At 42.2% G+C, this 20,484-nt stretch overlaps 1 protein-coding gene across 1 annotated transcript; it reads right to left on the minus strand.

The window, feature by feature from the left end:
* Positions 1-1,365: 1,365 nt before the first annotated feature.
* Positions 1,366-19,929, minus strand: LOC117258635 (tetraspanin-2-like). Its single transcript, XM_033629685.2, has 8 exons — positions 19,724-19,929; positions 10,636-10,738; positions 6,450-6,547; positions 6,276-6,350; positions 6,083-6,166; positions 5,693-5,749; positions 4,627-4,710; positions 1,366-4,527 (listed from the first exon to the last, which is right to left on the minus strand). Exons 1-8 carry the CDS (start codon positions 19,790-19,792, stop codon positions 4,462-4,464), a joined length of 636 nt encoding a protein of 211 aa, XP_033485576.1. The 5' UTR covers positions 19,793-19,929; the 3' UTR covers positions 1,366-4,461.
* Positions 19,930-20,484: the final 555 nt, after the last annotated feature.

Consider the following 20,484-nt stretch of genomic DNA (forward strand, 5'->3'; position numbering starts at 1 on the left):
TCCTTCTCTATGTTAAGCATCTTTATGGACTTGGAAAAGCTAAAAAGCACTTTATAAATCTGATGTATTATCATTTGTATTATTATTATGAAAGTGTCAGCCTGTTTAAATTACATTTGGCAAGGTGTGGGGGTTTTATTTTAGTGCTGGAAGTGTATGGACTTACTGGTTTATTCTGGGAACCGGAAACCATGCAGCCAGTGGAGTATGTGACTACAGATTTGTGTGTAATGGTGGAGTCTTACTCTGAGAGTACAATTCAAAGATGAGATTTAAAAAGCTTTTGACAGAGATTTTGATTTTTTGCCAAGTAACCCACCTTTGAGCCTTTTCCCAAAGAGCAGGTTGACTGAGTTATCTGGATACCTTTGCTAAGTAAAACACACAACAACCTCAAATCTGGAGCATAAAATGATACAAAAAGACCTGTTTTGTCTTTTTAGGAGCAAAGTCATCCAAGTAACTCAGTAAACATAATAGACCCATGGAAGCACCAATTTCATGTGATGAAATAAACGGTAGTGGAATGTAACTGAGTACATTTTACTCCCGTATTGTAGCTACATAAGTAGCCTACAAAGTACTTTTACTTTACTTGAATATTTTAATCTCATGCCACTTTCTTCTTCTACTGCACTACACTTTCAGAGGAAATATTGTACTTTTTACTCCACTACAATTATTTTATATCTTTAATTACTAGTTACTTTACAATTTATGATTTTTGCACACAAAACAATATGAAAATATACAAAGATTAGCTTTTTGATTGATTGACAGAAATATTTTTAGATTTTTCATGCCAAAAAGCTTTGCAAATATGTGGATTTGCTGCTTATTTTATTTCAGTTTATTAAACTGACGGTACAGTGGCGCAGTGGTTAGCATTGTTGCTTCACAGCAAAAGGATTCCTGGTTCAAACCCTTGGATGGGGGAGACCTTCTGTGTGGAGTTTGCATGTTCTCCCTGTGTCAGCGTGGGTTTTCTCCAGGTACTCCGGCTTCCTCCCACAGTCCAAAGACATGCAGGTTAATTGGTGACTCTCAATTGTCCGTAGGTGTGAATGTGGGTGTGAATGGTTGTCTGTCTCTATGTGTCAGCCCTGTGATAGTCTGGCGACCTGTCCAGGGTGTACCCCGCCTCTTGCCCAGTGTCAGCTGGGATAGGCTCCAGCCCCCCGTGACCCCTAACAGGATAAGTGGATACGGAAAATGAATAACTGAAAGTGATTTTGATTGTAACATTTTTCTTGCAGGACTTTTACCATTAACACAGTATTTTTACAGTGTGATGTTAGTGCTTTTACTCAAGTAAAGGATCTGAATACTTCCTCCACCACTGCAAATGAGACACAGGAAACAGAGTAAAACTTTACAAGCTTTATTAAACTTCAAACACCTATCTTCCTGAGAAGCCTGGAATGGTATTAAAATAAATTAACACACAATCAACTACGAAAGGCTCAACTGTGTACACAGTGTCTTATTTTCGTGCACAGTGCGTTACATCTCCAGATTTGCTCCAACGAATACAACTGAGGAACACAGCAACAGCTTTGTGGATCGAGTTGCGCTAAAACTGTTCCCAGTTTATCCCGTTTTAACTCCGCAGAGCCTCTGAAGTGACAGTCTAGTGACTCTGCTGTGTCTCCTCAATCCTCAGAGTAAACACTGCCTGCTGGAGTGGTAAGAAAGCCTCAATTGTGTCACATTACACTGAAATTAAAAAAAAAATAGACCAGGTCTTGTGTTTCACAAACCTTGATCATTTTGTTAATACAAAGAGGCTTTTGAAATAGTTGGCAGATAAATCGTTGCTCTCACCACTTCAGCTCTCTTGGCAGAGACGACACAGTCAAGTGTGACACTTTGAAACACACTGAAACAATAACGGCGAGTCGAGCCGTATGTGCTACTCGTCGAGTGTGTGTGACAATTGCAGTCCAACTCTAAAAACATATGTACACTTTTGCTACGATCCTTTGCTACGTTCAAAAATAGCTCGTTATCAAAGAAAGGCACATTTAGAAGCTGTTTTAGTCGCATGGATTTGCTTTGACTATTGCAAACACTGTCATAACTACATGGACACTGTACAACTACTGCAAGCCTCTGTCTACACACAGCATGTTAAATAGATACTATCACATCAACCACAGATAATGTACAACTACAAGGAAACTCACACATATTTACACACCAGAGTCCTGGAATGAACCCTACACAATTAACAGTGGCCTGATTGAGCCTGGATCAATTGACTCCAGATTTTGTGTGTCTGTCCAGCCCTCTTATCTGCTGAGGTTGATGAGATGAGAGGAACCCAGGGGTTATTCCTCAGTTTTTGTTTTGTTGCGGGCGGTGTACTCTTAAGGCACAAAGGGGGAAAAAGACGGAAGTGGGAAGAGATCAGAGGTCTGACTTGGATAACCAAAATTTCACAGCCTCACTGCCTATTCTCAGTTAACCGGCTAGCGTATATTTAGCCTGTAAACACGTCCATATGATCCTCCTGACATACAAACAACAGAGACTTGAGGATACTCTGTTATGTAAGGAGGCAAATATATACAGGGAGCTTTTCCTTTGGGATGTTCGGCTGGTGTGTGCTTTAGATTTTTGGATTTACTTTTCCTGACACTCCAGGCAGCTTTTTAAATTAACGTCTGTTTGATAGAAGACTCTGAAACTTGCTTGGGTCGTGTAATTTACCACCACGTGGGTTTAGTTGTTTAAAGGAATAGTTGGGAAATATTTTTATTCACTTTCTTGCCAAGAGATAGATGAGAAGATCTATACCACGCTCATACAGTGGCGCCCCAAAGGGGGGAGGCCATGTCCTCCGATACTATCACTGGGCCCCCCGCTGTGACACCTACTTATGGAGGCTGCCATACTGTCTTTAAGAGCCTGTTCCACACTTTTTAGCTTTTTTAAGCTGGTGCAGAGGTAGTGGTATCTTGTGAAACAACCTAAGGCATCCATTGGTGCCAACCATGTCAGCATAGCTTGTCAGGAAGGGAGCTAAATAATGCTAGGCTAAATTTTGGCGAGGGAACAACTGGCATGACCATTTTCAAAGGAGTCCCTTCAACTTTCACCTCAAGATATCTGAATGAAAATGGGTACCCACGAGTCTCACCTAAACTTGACATGGGTCGCTCCCAGAAAATGTTTTGTTCCTTACAATGAATGTACTTTTAAGGAGGACAACCAGTCAATTTGAAGAACAATGAATCGCCTAACATGTACAAATACAAAACACATAAAAAAAGGATTGCGGAGGAACTGAAAATGTTAACTGTACCAGTATTAGCCTATGTACATCAGATGATTAGTGACTTTAAATGTAAAAAAAGAAACCAAAGTATATCAGCATGTGATTCTTTAACTCTCCATATTGAAAGTTTTCAAATTGCCTACATACTTCAACAGCATAATGAAATTCCTGAAGTTCAGTTATGGCTTTCAGTTTTGGTGTGCCACCCTAAGGCCCCTATAAAAAAATTTCTGGGGCGCCACTGCTCTCATGTCTGTAAAGTTAATGTAAAGCCACAGACAGCAGCCTGTTGGTTTAGCTTAGCATTAAAAAACAGAGCCAGGCTACCTGTTTCCCCCTGTTTCCAGTCTTTGTGCTAAGCTAAGCTAACCAGCTGATGTTGGCAGCTTCATGACACAGTAGTGTTTTCAATCTCCTAAACAAACTCTCAGCAAGAAAGTGAATGAGTGTATTCTCCAAACTGTTGAACTACTTGTATAGAGTTGTGAGAGCGGAGTGAGAGTGTTGTGTGCGCGCTGGGGCTGCATGATGGATGCATTCGCCGAACACTCACTGGCCATTCCCTCTCTTAACACCCCACTCTGATTCAACCAATCAGGATTCCCTACCAGATTCCAGACAACCTTTTTTAAGGCTGTGGTCTCACATAACACAACATTGCTGTGCTTGTGTGTCCGTGCGTGTTCATGTGTGTGTTTGTGTGTGTCAATTCGTGTACACGGATAAGCAAACTCAGCTGCTTTCACCTCAGATTGCTCTTGCTGGGCTAAAGTTTCCCACAGCCGAGGGGTCAGCGTCAAGGCTGTGTGAAAAAGCATTGACACCACTGCGACAGTATGTGGGTCAAAATTTGTGATGGTAGCCAAATGGCCATGAGGAACAACAATTTGACAGATTGTCTGGTCAGCATCAGAAATTATACTGTTCCCACTGGATATGCGGATGGTCTTATCAGAATGGTATGAGCGCATGCTATTTTGCTTGTAAATAAATAAATAGAAATTGAGAGAATGTAACAGAAGGTCAGGCCAGGAGAGCTGGTTTGAGCACCATAGTGAAAAGGATTTTTTTGAACATGATCTATATCCTGGGTCCCTGGATGGATGATGGACAAAGGTTGACATTTGATCTGACGGCTGTACAGTCTTTCACGGCTGGGGACAGGAGGTCAAGGATCCAGCTTAGATGACCTCCCTGCTGTTGCGAATAGCACAACAGAGCACCATACTGAAGATCATCCCAATGATCTGCAGAAGAAAAAAGATTTTTCATTATTCAAAAAAAAAATCACTCTCACTCGTAATCTGTGTGTGTTCCTGTGTGTTCCTTCTCATATCCTGACTCACCATGACTCCAGCGATGCCGATGCCCACGTATCCGATGATGTAGAGTTTACTGTTGAAGAAGTCCTCGATGCCTGTGTCACAGTCCTGCAGACCAAAGTAAAGTCGAGTTATGCCAGGCTCACACAACACGACATTTCTGTCTGTCCCGACGGTCACTATGTCACATTAGACAATTGTGGAGTCATAAAATCGTGCCGTGACTTGGCCGACAGACATGACAGACTACACGATGGCCCACACCAATCATGCCCGGTCATCTTTTACGACGTGTGTGATGTCATCAGGTTATTCTTGGCCTATTTCATTGTGGCTGTTGATGTGCCAGCTGAAATTTTATTGTAGTACCGTAAAAAGTGCCACCAGATGACATTTGAAGTACCAAATGCAAACTGTGCAAGTCACTGAATCCTCCACAACAAGTTCCTAATCTTTCACAATAAAAGCCTATTTAGAAAATGAAGGGATTCTCTCAACCGAAATTAGAATGGGCTTTTAATTTTATACAGAGACAGGAAGTTTTGAGTTTGAAATGATGACGCCATGCATTAACTTTATCAAGGCAAACAGGAGCAGATTAAAGGTAAAAATAGAAAATTACAGAGGGAATAATGAATGATTGAAGTGCCTCTGCTGTTTAATTTTTCTGTTTTTACTCTGCATGGTAACGTCCCTAGCGGAAATATCAAAAAGGCTGGAGTGTTGTTGTCGTACAATTGTCCACAGCAGCAGATCGCTCTGTGCTCCTATTGGTCAAAGTGATGGGTCTGACAGGAACAGTCGTGAAAGACCAAAAAAAAAAACCTCAAAAAAACAATCATGCTAGACTTTTCTGTCAGGAAACAATGGATTATCGTGCACGACACTCGTTGTCGTTCACGATCCGAGCCGACACCGCACAACACTGCATCTGGCTATAATCAGACTGATATCATGTAGTGTGTACCTTGCATTAAGCAGTGTAATGTTCAGGTGAACCAAGCTGATTTGTACGGCGCCGTGACTCATTCATTAGACAACAAAGGTGCAGAATTCAATTTTCAAGTCTGGAGCTGGTGACAGATTTTACCTTAGTATCTTCTGGGGGATTAGGGCATGGGTTTTTTATGGTTCCACAGCACTTGAGCTGAAAGTGAGAAGAAAAACAATAGGCTGATATATGATATATATGATGGAAGCATGTATAAGCAAATTCCTTTTAATATGCATTTTTCTGCTTTAAAGGAATACTTCCCCCAGAAAATGATCATTTGTATATCTATCACTCAACGCTTGTTATGTCAAATTACTGAGGAATGAATTGAGACATGTGTTATACTCTACAAGTTGTGTGAGAGTTTGTAAATGGATGTTTTGATATAGTTTTGCTGTTGTTATTTGCAACCTCCCTTTATTCATTTTGTGGGTGAAGTATTCCTTTAAGAACAGAGTGTTACTCTAACAAATATATTTTACTTACTACTTTCTGGTATGACATGATCAGTGTGCCGTTATTGTTTTCATTGTAGGTTGTTGCGTAGAAGGTCTGAACATCTTTGATAATCTATGTGAGAGAGGACAAGTGAATGACGTGGTGTCGTTATGGTTCACCAAACTCACTGCACTCAAGCAGTGAGCTCAAGCTGTGATATATTAAATCTATAGAAACATACCTTGTCTTTGTTTAAGAATCCAAACACCCCTGCTGCCACCTCAGCGCCAAAGATGATCAGCAGACAGGCGAAGAACTGAAAAGATCCACAGTTGAGGTCAGTAAAGGTATCAGACTTAAAATGTTAAGACAAAAGCATTTTAGTTCTGTTCAGTTTGTAAGCGTTTGCACTTACTGAACCCAGCAGGCATTGAGATTCCCGAACAGCTCCACAGCAGCCAAAGAAACCGACCAGCATCACCAGACTGCCAGCACCGATCAGGATATACACACCTGGAGGAACAGAGAACAAAAGACACTTAACATCCAGGCAAAGGCAAGGTAAATAAGACCGTTAGCCATGAGGCAACAACCACCAGAATACCTTTTCATTTGATATATTCTATTAAGCAACATAAGTAAGATATACCAGCCTAAAACGCTTTTAAAAGTGGTTTGACCCCCCCCCCCACCTCATGTCAGCTTCTCCCTGCTGGTTCAGCTGGCCATTTTAATTTGCAGAAGCACCAGCAGGGGGCAACACAGCGCTAGATTTGTGAGTTGAAACAGTCACTGCTGCCACTCAGAGAAGCTCAGTTACACTTTCAGACCATACTTCTTCAGTGGTCAACTGATCAAATGGCAGCAAACTGAACACAACTCCTTTTTATGATTTCCACACATATATTTTTTTTTTTCACTGTGTCCTCACATGAGATGCCTTGTAAATAGTGATTCAAGGGGAGCTCCTTTAACGGAGGGCCCTGATCTCCTATTAACCCTCTCATTAGAAAAGGTACATCATGCTCAGGTCTGCAGGGACGAATCCAACAACAGATTAGTTCCACCACTCTTCCTGGTGGGGTCTGTTGCCAGGCGACAGCTCTGCAGAGGACGGGGTGAGGGAGGTCGCGTCGGCCCCCCAGGTGCTGTGGGCTCAGGTGGGAACGAGAGAGGAATACAGCTCATAGGATCCCCGTGTGTCGACAACAAGACTCGATGTGATACAATAATTGAGTTGGGTGCGTCACTTCTTTTGTTGTTAGGAGGGAGACTTTAGTTGCCGCCTTAAGGTGTCACATGATCGGTTCGCAAGCTGATCAGCTTCCAACTCAATACTACTACCACTACGTCACTACATTTGCAATTTATACCTCTGTTGCAACTAGTCTGCTGCTAAAGGATTGAGAGCAGGGAGGGACAGAGTGCAAGGAGCACCTCTATACTACAGATGCCTCGTTGCCGGTTGCCTGGAAAATTAAGCACCCCGTCTTTTGACCACGATGCAACAATGAGGGGGCAAAACACAGAACAGGAGGCAGCTTCCTGCAACAATCCCTGACTTCATCTTACAACACATTTTTATACCAAAATCTAAAAAAGACAACAGCTACATGATGAAGGTCTTGCTGTGCATTCCAAAAAACACTGAGAAAACTCTTCCTCTAACCTCGGCAAGCACATCGAACCAATCTGCACATACTGTGGATGAAAATGACGTTCAAACTATCTAGCTATGTTAATTCTTCATGTGTAATGTTAGGAAGAGACGGTAGACAGGAAAATCTAAATACTTTCACTTGCCCTCACACGCTAAAAAATATAAAAATGGAAATAAACTTGTCCTTTGAGAAATTATTGACCACGTACTTGTATACTTTTAATTGAATAGGTTTCCCAAATGACGATTTTGGCTTTTACTGGATCCATTTTTATGGGAGTAATTGTACTTTTGCATCAGTATAGATCTTCCGTGCTCCACCCACCACTGCTCAGCGCACTGGTGATGCTGCTGCAACAACAAACTGAACGAGACACTGTTTGTCTTCTTGGTTTCGAAAGGAAAAACAATCTGAGGTTCTTTGTTATTTTCTTATAATTCGGCATTTCAAAGTACAGAGACAGGGAAAGTTTTGTGTGGGTGTGATGCCATGGCAACAAGGCATAGCAACTGTTGCACGCTCTCAGCTGTGTCTGCAGGGACGGCACTCTCACTGTCAAAGCCATGTGTAGCACCATACTCTCAGACTCTCAGAGGACCTGACTTCGAGGAGCCACCCATCATCAGTCAGACCACTTGGACATCACACACACACACACACACACACACACACACACACACACACAAAGTGACGAAATACCTTTACTGTATTATAGGCTTTTGTGAGAAAATAACACTTGTCTACCGTCACACATCCTCATCAGTCTTGGCTTCAGAGAGCAAAGTAAAGTACCAGTGAGGAAGAGAAATGTTTAGTCTGGAGACTAAAGCTGACATTATCATACACTGATCGCTGTGATCAGATAGTGGATGTCGAAGGGTAGTCCTACACAGGACAGCTAAACACCTCTCTCTCCTCTCCTCTCTCTCATTTAACGTCCCGTCCTGTTTTTTCCTTCAAGTCTCTGCCATGGATCCCCATCTGTTTCTATGATTGCCCTCTTCCATGTGCCTTTTTATCTGTCCCAACACTCAGCGTCTCCTCCTCCTCCTCCTCCTCCTCCATCTCTCTTTCCATCTGGGCAGGGTGACTGATTGAAAGGTGGTTAGCAGCCCTGTGGTTTCCCTCGTGCATTTACACTCTATGTGCAGCAGTCATTTCCTGTTATTCGCACTCATCTCCAGCCTGAAAGCAGCAAGCACACACCTAATAATGAAAAAACAACAACATGAGAGCCTGTTGCATTTGGAAATTTAATGCTGGCAAACTTGCTGTTGGGACACCCACGAAATCCTGAAACTCACACACAAACAGACTGACTTGTGTAGAGGCACTGAATTATTTTCCCCTTACAGCCTTTCTGTGCATGTTTTGGCTTTTATACGTGCTTGTGGTCGGAATATCCCCTCTGACATAGAGACAGTAATTTATTCACAGGCAAAGGGAACTGCACTGAAACATGTCAATAAAGAATTTTAAAGCCCCCCTCCAGACTGTAAATGACAGAAATAAAAGGAACATGGCATTTTGATGTTCATAATGGTACTAATGTGTGTGTAGCCCATTCAAAATTGATATTAAATTAAATCTGCAAAATATGGGTGTGATTTGACAATGGGGTCATGATGTGTAAATGTGATTTTCAATACTGCAAAAATAAGACCATGCCATATATTTCCATTCCTAATATCAGTCAGCATAGAAGTCCAACTGCTGATACTTCAAAGTGAAACATCTTAACTTTCCTTGACCCTTTTCAAGTGGTTTCTGAGCAACATAAAAAAACACACTAACAATGCAATATATGCAACAATGACAGCAGTGCTTCAACGGACTTTGAAAAAACCTGCCGTGAATTGTTCAACATATGTACTGAATCAACGGCCTTGTATTAAATTTGATGCAGCATAAGGTCGGCCAATGGGACAGTATAAACTATACTGTGTGATGGCAGAAAGATGTCCACCAGTAAAGACTGGCTGTACTGTTTCTACTGCAGGAGCAAATCAAGGACGGACTCTTGCATGACTTTATAATTCTTACGTAATCTCAAGATTTCGCATGTCCAGCTGACTCCACAATTGGCAAAAGCCATGAAGGAATGCTTCACCTGTAAAATGACCATTTGACCATCTGTATATCACTCACATTTACATTTTAACTTGAATGTGTGAAGAAAACTCTGATTTTCTTGCATGCCTTGATGTGAGCTGAGAAAAACAACAAAAAATGTTCATGAATTTAAATAATGAGGTCCGCGTTTAACAACAGTAAAACCAGTGGTGCTGTGGAAGTTGATTAAGTGGGTGTGCTAATAAGTAGATGGGTAGGTTACCAAGGAGGAAGTTGGTATACTCTCCTGTATATTCCAATAGCTTATTGGTTGATAGGCAGGTATATTGTAAACAGCCATAAAAAGAGGCGGCCATACCCCGTATACCTGCGTACACCCTCCACTATGCCACTGATGCATTTGCGCTAAAACGTTACAATATAAATCACTCCTGCATACAAGTAGCACACCCTGAACATGAGCATGCTCATGAGCTCCACTTGAGCAGAGTTCAAATGCACGCACATGTTCAGGAACACTATTTAGCTGTGCATGAGATCGTTTGTACTGACGTGTTTTAAATCTCAGTGTTTTCGTAAAAATGCATGCATTTTGGGAAGTACTGATCATACGACTAGATAAATGACACTTGGATTATAGTGCACGAGCTGTGTGAGAGTTTGTAAACAAATGTCTTTATATAGATCAAATCATCACCGTTTTCTGTGGAGGCATGCTACACAAATGTTTTCTTCATTACAGTAATTCAAGGTAACAAAATGGTGATTTTGTGGGTGAAGTCTTCCTGTAATGCAGCATATTGTTACACACCTACGCTGTGTGTGCATTGACTGTGGAGATCAGCTGAAGTACGCTATGGTACTCACCAATAAAAAAAGTGTCTGGAGCTTTATCACCGTTGAGGAGAGAGACAGTCTCAGGGTCAAAACGCAGCCACAGTCCCACTGCCAGAACAAAGGATCCCATCAACTGCAGAGAGAGGAGAGACTTGAAATAAGCTCTTGCTGCATATCACTTATTATAGCCTGTACTTTCTTCAGAAAAATACATAGAAAACACTGACAAATAAAAGCAGTAGACAAGTGGTCTACAGTCTGTCGAGACTCGGGCTTTAATTGTAACCGAACCCTAATAAAAACCAACTGTAGATGTAATAATCATTAAAATGACACATGGTTGCGGTCATTACAGCCAATAACTATAAAGTAGAGAATCAATTTTCCATTATTTCATACTGAAACACGTGTCTCTTATCATTTATATCCTGGCTTTAGATCTGACGTCATCGCTGTAAATTGGTTTCAGCATTCAACAGAAAGGCTACAATCTTTTCATCCAAAGCACAACGGTGGAAGTGCATGATTTTGTCAGGCCTTCGGAGGGCTTGTTCTTTTGCTCTCTCCAAATGTGATTTTCCACATAAATATAGCAAATGGTGCAGTGGAGTTTCCACTCCGGCCCTCCACCCTTTGCACTTAGGCAGCAGGAGTATAATCTCAATAAGAGTGAGGCTAAAAATGAATATTTTGTGTCCAAACAATAGGTCTGAATATCTGTCTACATCATCTGTGTGTTCCAAACCAACAGATCCAAGCAAAATGTAAGTTATGTAACTGTGAAACACTCCTCAGTGATGTCTGGCGGCCCACTAGGGAGAAAATGACCCGCTTGGCTGTGGGCAGCAGTGTGGCACCTTGAGCTTAAACAGGCTCTCCTGTTTGTTTGGAAATGTGGTTACATGTTGCTCATATTTTCCTTCATCTAAACCACCATGTGCATACATTGAGCAAAATCATACACCCTGCAATGCTCCAGCGCGAAACTCACTGCGGCAAAAAAACTTTTATCCTCTAAGTGGTCAGAGGACTTTGAAGTAAATGCTTTGTTTTCCTGAGATCTGAGATGCTCTCAAGAGCAGAGACTTGCGGTGGGCACTTCACTGAGAGGTCAATACTGAGAGGTTTTAATGATCACCGAGCCCATGCCCCCTGAGGATAATCCAGACTAAAAACCTTCTGAGCTGGGCTTCAAAACAACACAGTGTGTGTGTGTGTGTGTGTGTGTGTGTGTGTGTGTGTGTGTGTGTGTGCGCGCGCGCTCAGAGGAATAAAATGATTTGTCTAAATGGAGAGTATTTAGAAGTGCTTGTCACATGGTCTCTGTGTCCTAGATCTCAGAATTTAGGTAGACTGTTTGTGCAACTGTTTGTTTCTATGTCCTCCAGCTCTGCTAAGTCAATTTATTTAGAGAAACAAACCCGAGTTGCCAAGTTCAGACAAAAACAAACTGTTCCACGTCTGTGTCTTAATTCAACTTTGTGCCCTCTTGTTTACCAAACCCACTGCGCCTTTTTGTGGTTCTGCAATTTCTCTTGTTTCATTCTTAATCCTCTCATTCTCACTGTCTACACTCCCCTCCTCCTCCACCCCGGCTCCACAGGTTATATTTTACGGTGTTGGTGTGAAGTAAAGCCAGTAGCTCAGTTGTAAAGCATCGGAATAGGACAGGTGTTGGGAAGCCGACTTCCTCTCAAACTGAGGATTTACTGTCATGCGTGGTGATGTATGGGACAGCTGAGCTCTTGGGGTTTCAGGATTAGCAGGTCCAAAGTGATAAAGCACAGTGAAGTGAAGGTTGCAGATATGTAGACTTACTGAACCAGGCTGGATTAGTGCGGAGAGGCGCTCTGGATCTATTTAACCCCGGTATGTGTCGGAGCACCTGATGGTGCGGTGGTGTTGCTGGAGGTGTGAGGTGAGGACTGCTGCCCAATGTGGATATGCACACAGCGCTAAGAGCTGCAGCTAGATTGCGTGTGTGTGTTAGCGGAGGACGAGGAGGAGCAGGTGGTTGTTTCACAGTCGAAAAAAAAAAAAAAGCTCAGCCAAACCTCACTTCTATTACGGCTGCATTTAAAAGCCTTTTTGAGAGTTAGATGCATCAATGGATACCGCAGTGAAAGGTCTCGTTTTAGAGGAGTGGGGCTGCATCCAACACTGCAGGCAATAGCGGACACGCTAAGTACATTCTCAACCCGACTATCCCAAAGGTCCCATTAACCCCCTCACTGCTTACACACCCCCCTGCTTTACCCCACCACCACCACTTTGTCTGCCATCATTACCCTGTCTGACACCAGACACACCCCCTCCGTTCTCTCAGCCTCACTACCTCCCTAAACTACCACCCCGCCCCTGACTTATCTCCATGTGTCCCCCCCCTCCTCTACCCCACCTCATCTCGCCCCCCTCTTTCCAAACCTCACCCAAAGGACAAAGACCCACTGTCTCCCTGTGACTATACGTTTCCGTGCACAATAGGAGGGAAACAGACAAACACAATGAAAGAGGGAAAAGAAAAGAGAGAATAGGTCGTTAGAAGACCCATCATCTTTTTTTTTTTCTTTGCCTGCACGCACATAAGACAGTAGCATCCTATTTAGAGACCGAGTTAAAACTCCAACCTGTGTCCTATAGGTCTCTAAAACACACATAGAAGTGATTATAGCAGGTACCCTACATTGTCTTTTTGTCCTATATCTGGATATTTCTAGACAGTCATGGAAATCTCTCTGTCGAAGCTTTATTGAGTGTCTTTTACAGTAACAAGGCCTACTTTTTTAACAGTGCTGTTAAATAGTGTTTTTGTGAGGGGAGTTTCCATGAGAACAGGGGCTGAGCTGACACAGGGCTGTGGTCTTGGTCAGAGACAGTCTGGGGCACTATCCACTTTCTAGGTTAGACCTTATTTTCAGTAGAAATACAAAAAAAAGTCGCGCTGTAAATTAAAACAAAAGCGGCATATGAAAGCAAAACATCTGTAAACTACTTCTTTAAACCCAGCAGTAATTGGTGAGTGATTTAAAAGCATCCAAAATAGTCTTCCGTCTGGCATATGTTTGGGAAAACAGATGCAAGCGCACATGTACAATGATGGGCAGAAGGAAAGTGTAAATAGGAGTGGGATAATTATGGGTGGAGTAAATCCCATTGTACTCTGCCACAGGCTGAGGGTGGGGGAGTGTGGTGGCACACATCAACCTCCACAACAGACGAGTGTGTTTGTAGAGCTGAATATTTGGTGCCAAAATTCATTTTAGAGCAGTGCATGTTACTAGAAACCTTTGGAACCCTCTTCTGAATAAATCAATCTCCATTCTGTGAGTGTGTTTTTGAAGTTAAATGATGTCTTACAATAGAAAAATATGATCCTACTTTACTGGTGTAAAAATATTTTTTATGCCTTTCTATTTTTTAATTTTCCTAAGATTAATTTAGATTATTCGACAATGAAAGTAGGACTGCATTTTAGCTATTTGTTTTGTTATGGTAATGAAGCCCAAGATTTGAATTAAAGTCCATATGGTGTGGCAGCAAAAAAACCTTTTTACCAAATAATACCCTGCCAATCATGCTGCTGAATCTAACGTCAGCCACATATAAACTACTGTAGGCTATTGTATATAACTTGAAATGTAGTCTATTACTCTTTGTTAAACATGTTTAGCTCGATCTATAGCTCTGAACTTAATAGATATCTGAGTTTGTGAAACTTACCTCTCCCAACATGTTGTCTGTTATCTATTACCTCTACCTTTAATGAGTCATCCATCCAGGAAATACAAGTTTAATCAGAGTGCCCCTGCTACATAATGTCAGAAGCTTGAAACAGCCCCTCTGCATTAACTGAGACAGTTTGGCAAGGAACTTGGTTTCGGGATTAACGTTTTGTAGCCACATACAACACATTCTCACTCATGGACTTTCCATGTCGAGATATGATGTGCAAGGTACACTTGATGCGTTGGTTCGCCAAGATAATAATAACAAAAACAGTGTTGATGTTGTTAAATGACATAATCTCCTACCTTCACAATTAGCTCAGACGTTTCGCATAACTTTTTTTTGGCTTGGAATTTGATAGACAATAAAAATTCATGATAGGGTTAGGGTTTGGGTTTGGGTATGGGTTAACCTTACACAATATATTAAAACCTAAAATTACCTAAAGCAGGCGAAAAGAACTTCTTAGTAGATTTTAGTAGAAACTTTGAATCGGGATTTGTATTTAATCATGAATACTTCAAGAAAAAATTTAACATTTGTTGGAAAAGTCAGTCAACAACATATGGGACACATGGCCATTAAAATGCAAGGTTCATATGGGGACGGGTAGGACAAAAAATAATTTGCCAATGTTTTAACAATCTTTTAATAGTAACTCTTATTTTTGACATTTCTTCTCACTACACCACTAACTTTGATTCTAATGCTAACTGAATACAATACTTGATTGTCACACACACATGCACAAGAAGGTGGAGGAGATAGTGATGACATTCTGAGTTTTAAAATGAGCACTGATATTCCTAAAACCTGCAAAAAATCTGCAGAGTTCTGCAGGCACAGATTTTGTATGGGCCTGTTTATCACTGATGTACATTAGAAACAATATAGGACCCAGGACACTGCCCTGGTGGACAACGTTGGTCACAAGTTTCATTCCAAAAATTAAAATATCATCATAAAATATCAGTATTTTGGCCATGCCATTTTAGGCCCTGACACACCAAGCCAACAGTTGGCCATCGGTCAGTGTTGGGCCATCAGTGAGCGCCTTGTTGCCCTCATCAGTTCAGTATATCCTGCACTGCTGCCCCACAATGTTTTTTTTTTTTTTGGCCAATTCAGTATATTGATTGGTGATGGTGGAGCCTGTCTTTGAATGAAATCACACTGATTGGCAGATTAACTCAGCACAGGAGAGGAGTGAGGAAGGTAAACAAACAGCTAAAGTCAAGAGGGAGTGAGCCCAAAAGAAATTTGTTACACAAGGTAAGATGTTCAGATTATTATCAGATCAGACAGGTCTTTGTGTTACTAGGTTTTGTGCTGGTCAGTGTTCAGCTGTACATTTCTGAAATATCAGTAGCTGTGATATTTAAAGTCAAGCTTATGGCCCTGTTTACTGTTCCTGCCTTTATTTGCCAAAAAGTCTCAGTTATTTTTATGTGACAATGTGACAATAGTCCTATTTGTTAATGTAGATTTTATTTTGTCACTTGCTTTGAATGACATCACTGCTCATTTAGATCTAATAAATGTTTGGGACTTTCCAAACAGGGTCTTTTAGATCTACATCTTTCTCTACTAATTTTCCCTCCTATTCGCTTTCATTTTCAGTTAGGCTGACGCAGTTATTAAAGCTGAATAAATTATCATCCCTTAAATTAGACTACATAAATTACTTTTTATGGGCTAAAAACTATGGTTGTATTTTAATGTAATATCTATTAAGTATGTTTTACATAATGCAGATTAAGACAGAAGCCATTTAATGGCAACTATTTTAACACAGAGTGCAGGATGATGAGGGCATGTTCACTGCCATACATTGACATTATACCTGTAACAAAGATGAGCTGTGTGTTTATTGCCTGAAACTTTTTCCCTTCACAGAACTAAATGCAAGTTTTAGATTTTGTATTATTGTGTTGTTTTTGGCCAGCAGATCAGAGGTGTGGGCTGATCAGACTCAAGTCACAAATTTGATGACTTTAGAATCGACTTGCCAAATTCAATTAAGTCTTGCAACTCGACTTGGACCTCAGCACCTGTGACTCGTGACTTTACTGTGACGTTCCCCTGAGCCCAGCTATTAAAAAGTATGTCATCTATAAAGTATGCCATAAATCTATTCATTTTTTTAAATTTTAATAATTAATAATAATAATAACATTATTCATTCCAAGCAAGTAAACAAATGCCTCCTAAGATGATCCACTTTGTTTGAACTAACCCAGCAGCATCTAGTCAAGTTCATTCATGCACAAAAACTATGCGGTGGTCAACTAAAAACACAAATTGCAGTATGAACATGTTTTAACAAATAAATAAAAACTTTAAAAAACATTCCTGATTTTTGTAAATTATATATACAGTGCTGTTAAAATGGCATTACATGTGGTGGAGAGCGCATTATGAATTGTTTATGACTTGAAACTCAAAGTTTAGGACTTAGGAAATGACTTAGGACATGACTGTCTTGACTTGGTACTTGACCTGAGTGGAAAGACTTGAGGCTCACTTGTGACAAAACCATGACTTGGTCCCACCTCTGCACCAACTCAACAACTCGAGCAATAGACAAAAACAACAGAAACACTGGGAGTTCAAGTATCTCGGGGGGGTTCTTTATGAGTGAGGGTAGAATGAAGCATGACATGGATCAGTCATTTGGCGCGGTGTCTGCAGTGATGCAGGCAATGTGCCGGACTGTCATGGTAAAGAGAGAGCTGAGCCAGAAGGCAAAGCTTTCGATTCACTGGTCCATCTACGTCCCAACCCTCACCTATGGTCATGAGCTCTGGGTAGTGACCGAAAGAATGAGATTGTGGATACAAGCGGCTGAAATGAGTTTCCTCTGTGGGTCGGCTGGGCTCAGCCTTAGAGATAGGGTGAGGAGCTTGGACATCCAGAGGAGAGCTCCTTCACGCCAAAAGCGATCAGTTGAGGTGATTCGGGCATCTGATCAGGATGCCTCCTGGGTGCCTCCCGTTAGAGGTGTTCCAGGCACGTCCCTCTGGTAGGAGGCCCCGGGGCGGACCCAGAACACACTGAAGGGAATTCATATCTCATCTGGCCTGGGAACGCCTTGGGGTCCCTCAGGAGGAGCTGGAAAGTGTTGCTGGGGAGAGCGATGTCTGGAATGCTTTGCTCGGCCTCCTACCCCAATGACCCGACTTCAGATAAGCATTTGAAAATGGATGGATTGGATTGTTACACAACCAAATTGATAACTAAACCAATAGGAGTCCGTTTAAAAATGTGTTGTATCAGTTGTTTTTCATAAGGAGGAAATACACTGGAGGAATATCTGTGGGAAAGACGCTTCATGCAGCACCTCTCAAGCACATCACTGTGACGCAACGCTTGCCCCACACTGTTTACCCCAGGCTTAATTTTTGACTATATAGGGCAGTCAGTGAACTATAGCACACAAACACAGGCCAGACAAGCCAGCAAGGTATTGATGTGCCGTTGCCAGCTGTTGTATTTGCAGCTATCAGTGTAATATATACAAGAGCTTGGCCTGCACTACATTAATGACAGTCTAGTGTTGGAGCGCTGCAGGAATCTCACTACATCATGATGCTGTGACATGGAGCCAGAGAGGTTTATAAACACAGAGACACTTTGTACGTATTGATTGATGACTGTGTTTTGGATGTGTCGAAAGAGGGTAGTTGTACAACTCTCTTCATCACTCACATAAAGCAACATTTGTGCGTTTGAAGTGTGTGAGTGTCCACAGTTCCCATCTGTTGTCAACAGTCAGTGTCCAACAGAAGAGCCACCGGCCTGTCTCTGCCCTACTGTCCACTCACTCAGGGCTCATGGGGGGATTTGAAGGGAAACATATCTGCCCCTCCTCCACCCATTTTCATCACACACACTCTTCTCGTCAGCTCTCACTTCACCATCAACAGATGGAGCCGCAGCCCAGGGATGGATCGGGATGCAGGGAATTTGCAAAACTTGTATTCAGCGAGGACCAAAAAGTGGAGGAGCAACTGTATAGGTGTTTCTCTGGTGCTGTGTGACATGTGGCACACATCCACAGAATATCCCGCCATCCTCATACTGATCTGATTTTCTGTCTTTATCTGGGTCAGCTCTTTAGCCATGCGAGCGCGTGCACACGCACATGAATATCCCTCTCAATCTCCCAATGACCCTTTTCTCTCCCATCACATTTGTCTTTCTTTCTCTATGTTTCTTGAACATGTCTGTCAGACACTCTGTCATTTCTCTCATCCTAACTTCTCTGTCTCTGCACATGTCCACACTCTGATGTATTAAAAAAAGGTTGCAGTAACAGCCACACCCATCCTGTATATGGGGGGTAGTGGTAAGTGGACATAGGACAACTTAATGGTGGGACCGGTGGGGCCACCGCGTTTAGGGCTCCGGCAGGCTCTGCTGCTTAGCCAGGCAGGAGCAGCAGACTGAAGTTATGCTATTGTCCCGCTGTCACAATGGATCCATTCACGCTGCTCTCAGCGCCTGATCCACTCCACAGATGCTTGTTGGAAAATCTCTCTCTCTCTTTCTCTCTCACACACACACACACACACACACAAAGGAGCGTCCCCTCTGAGGACTGGGAACGGTGGAACACATATGCCAAAGTGCTCCTTTACACACACAAAGGTTATCCAGCAACTTACTGCAGACTTGAAATTAGTGTGTTCTTTTATAGCATGCGCTTTGAATGGACTTTAATAAGGATGTCAGGGTTTATAAAGGCACATGTGCACAGCATGTGTGCAGGACAAACACATACACACCTTTCACATCCACCTGACACTTTGTCTTGAGTAAAGTGACTCTCTTGTGCCTCCTTCAGAGTGCCCCTGTGCTGCTTTTTAAAAACCCAGAAGAGAAGCAGTTGAGGGATCTCATGCCCCAAGATGGTTATAACTTCAGTTTATCAATCAGCTCCGCGCTGTTTGTTAATGGAGTTATGTGGCGCAGGGAGCCAACTGCTGAGTTTGTTTTCCATGCTGTCTCTCAATCTTTCTCCCTCTCTCTGTCTTTTCATTCAGTCTTCCTTTCAAAAACACGCTTCCCCGGGAAAAGGGGGGCGGGTTTTTCCTCTGTGGAAAATCTGATTTGAACCCGGTGAGCCAAAACTAAAAGTCTCTCTGGCTGTCACCCTTTCCGCGCCACGCAGAGGTAAACCCACGCCGGATGGCAACACTAAATTAAGCACACAGGATGAATGCGAAAAAAATTGTCAACTGTCTCAGCATCGTTACGAAAATAACACGTGGGTGTGAAAGTCTGCTGTGCAGAGTGAGCAGTCTGCACTGCTGCACTTGCTCCGTGTTCATTTACGCACAACTTGCATCCCATCGTCACACATGCACCAACAAGCCGAACATGCACTTACCCAGAATATAAAGTTGAACACGAATAAAAGGTATTTCACGCATTTCATTCCTCCTTCCACCTTCGACATTTTGGCTGGATGTGTTTTGCCTTTATCCCCGCAAAATGCTCTGACGGTTGTGTTGGCTCCGCGCGCTGTGACAATAACGGTCCACCCCGGTCACAACACCCGTGCATCAAGGAGCGCCGTCTCTCTCTCTCTCTCTCTCTCTCTCTCTCTCTCTCTCACACACACACACACTCAGTCACTCAAACACCGCAGGATCCGCTCTTTCCAGACCGCCCCTTTCAACAATGCAGAGGGGGGCTACAGGGGGGACCGAGACTACACGATGAGGATTTGTCACTATTTACCTATAAAATGATTTTCACCCTAGCCTATGTTTAGTAGCCCATGTCCTTTTTATATTTGACTACAAGTTTGTCACACCATGGCATTTTCAAGTGCATAAATAGTCAAAGCTGGCCTGAAAGAATAATTTGACACACACTAAGAAAACACACATATCCTCCTGAGACCCTAACTTTTGTTTGAAGTACATTTTCAGTTTCTCCTGGCTATTTGAGATTAGTAGGACCTGATAAGTATAAAAAACTAAACACTGTCAACGATAACAGATAAATAGATAAATAACGCCCCAATGTCCTCAAAGGAGATGATAATGAAGTCCCAATGTCCTCTCACCAGCACTTTACCTTGTTACTGTTGCTAAATTGGTCAAATTTGTACGGCATATCAAACTAGACATGTTATTAATCATA

The sequence above is a fragment of the Epinephelus lanceolatus genome, chromosome 8 (assembly GCF_041903045.1).
Source record: "Epinephelus lanceolatus isolate andai-2023 chromosome 8, ASM4190304v1, whole genome shotgun sequence".
Lineage (NCBI taxonomy): Eukaryota > Metazoa > Chordata > Actinopteri > Perciformes > Serranidae > Epinephelus > Epinephelus lanceolatus.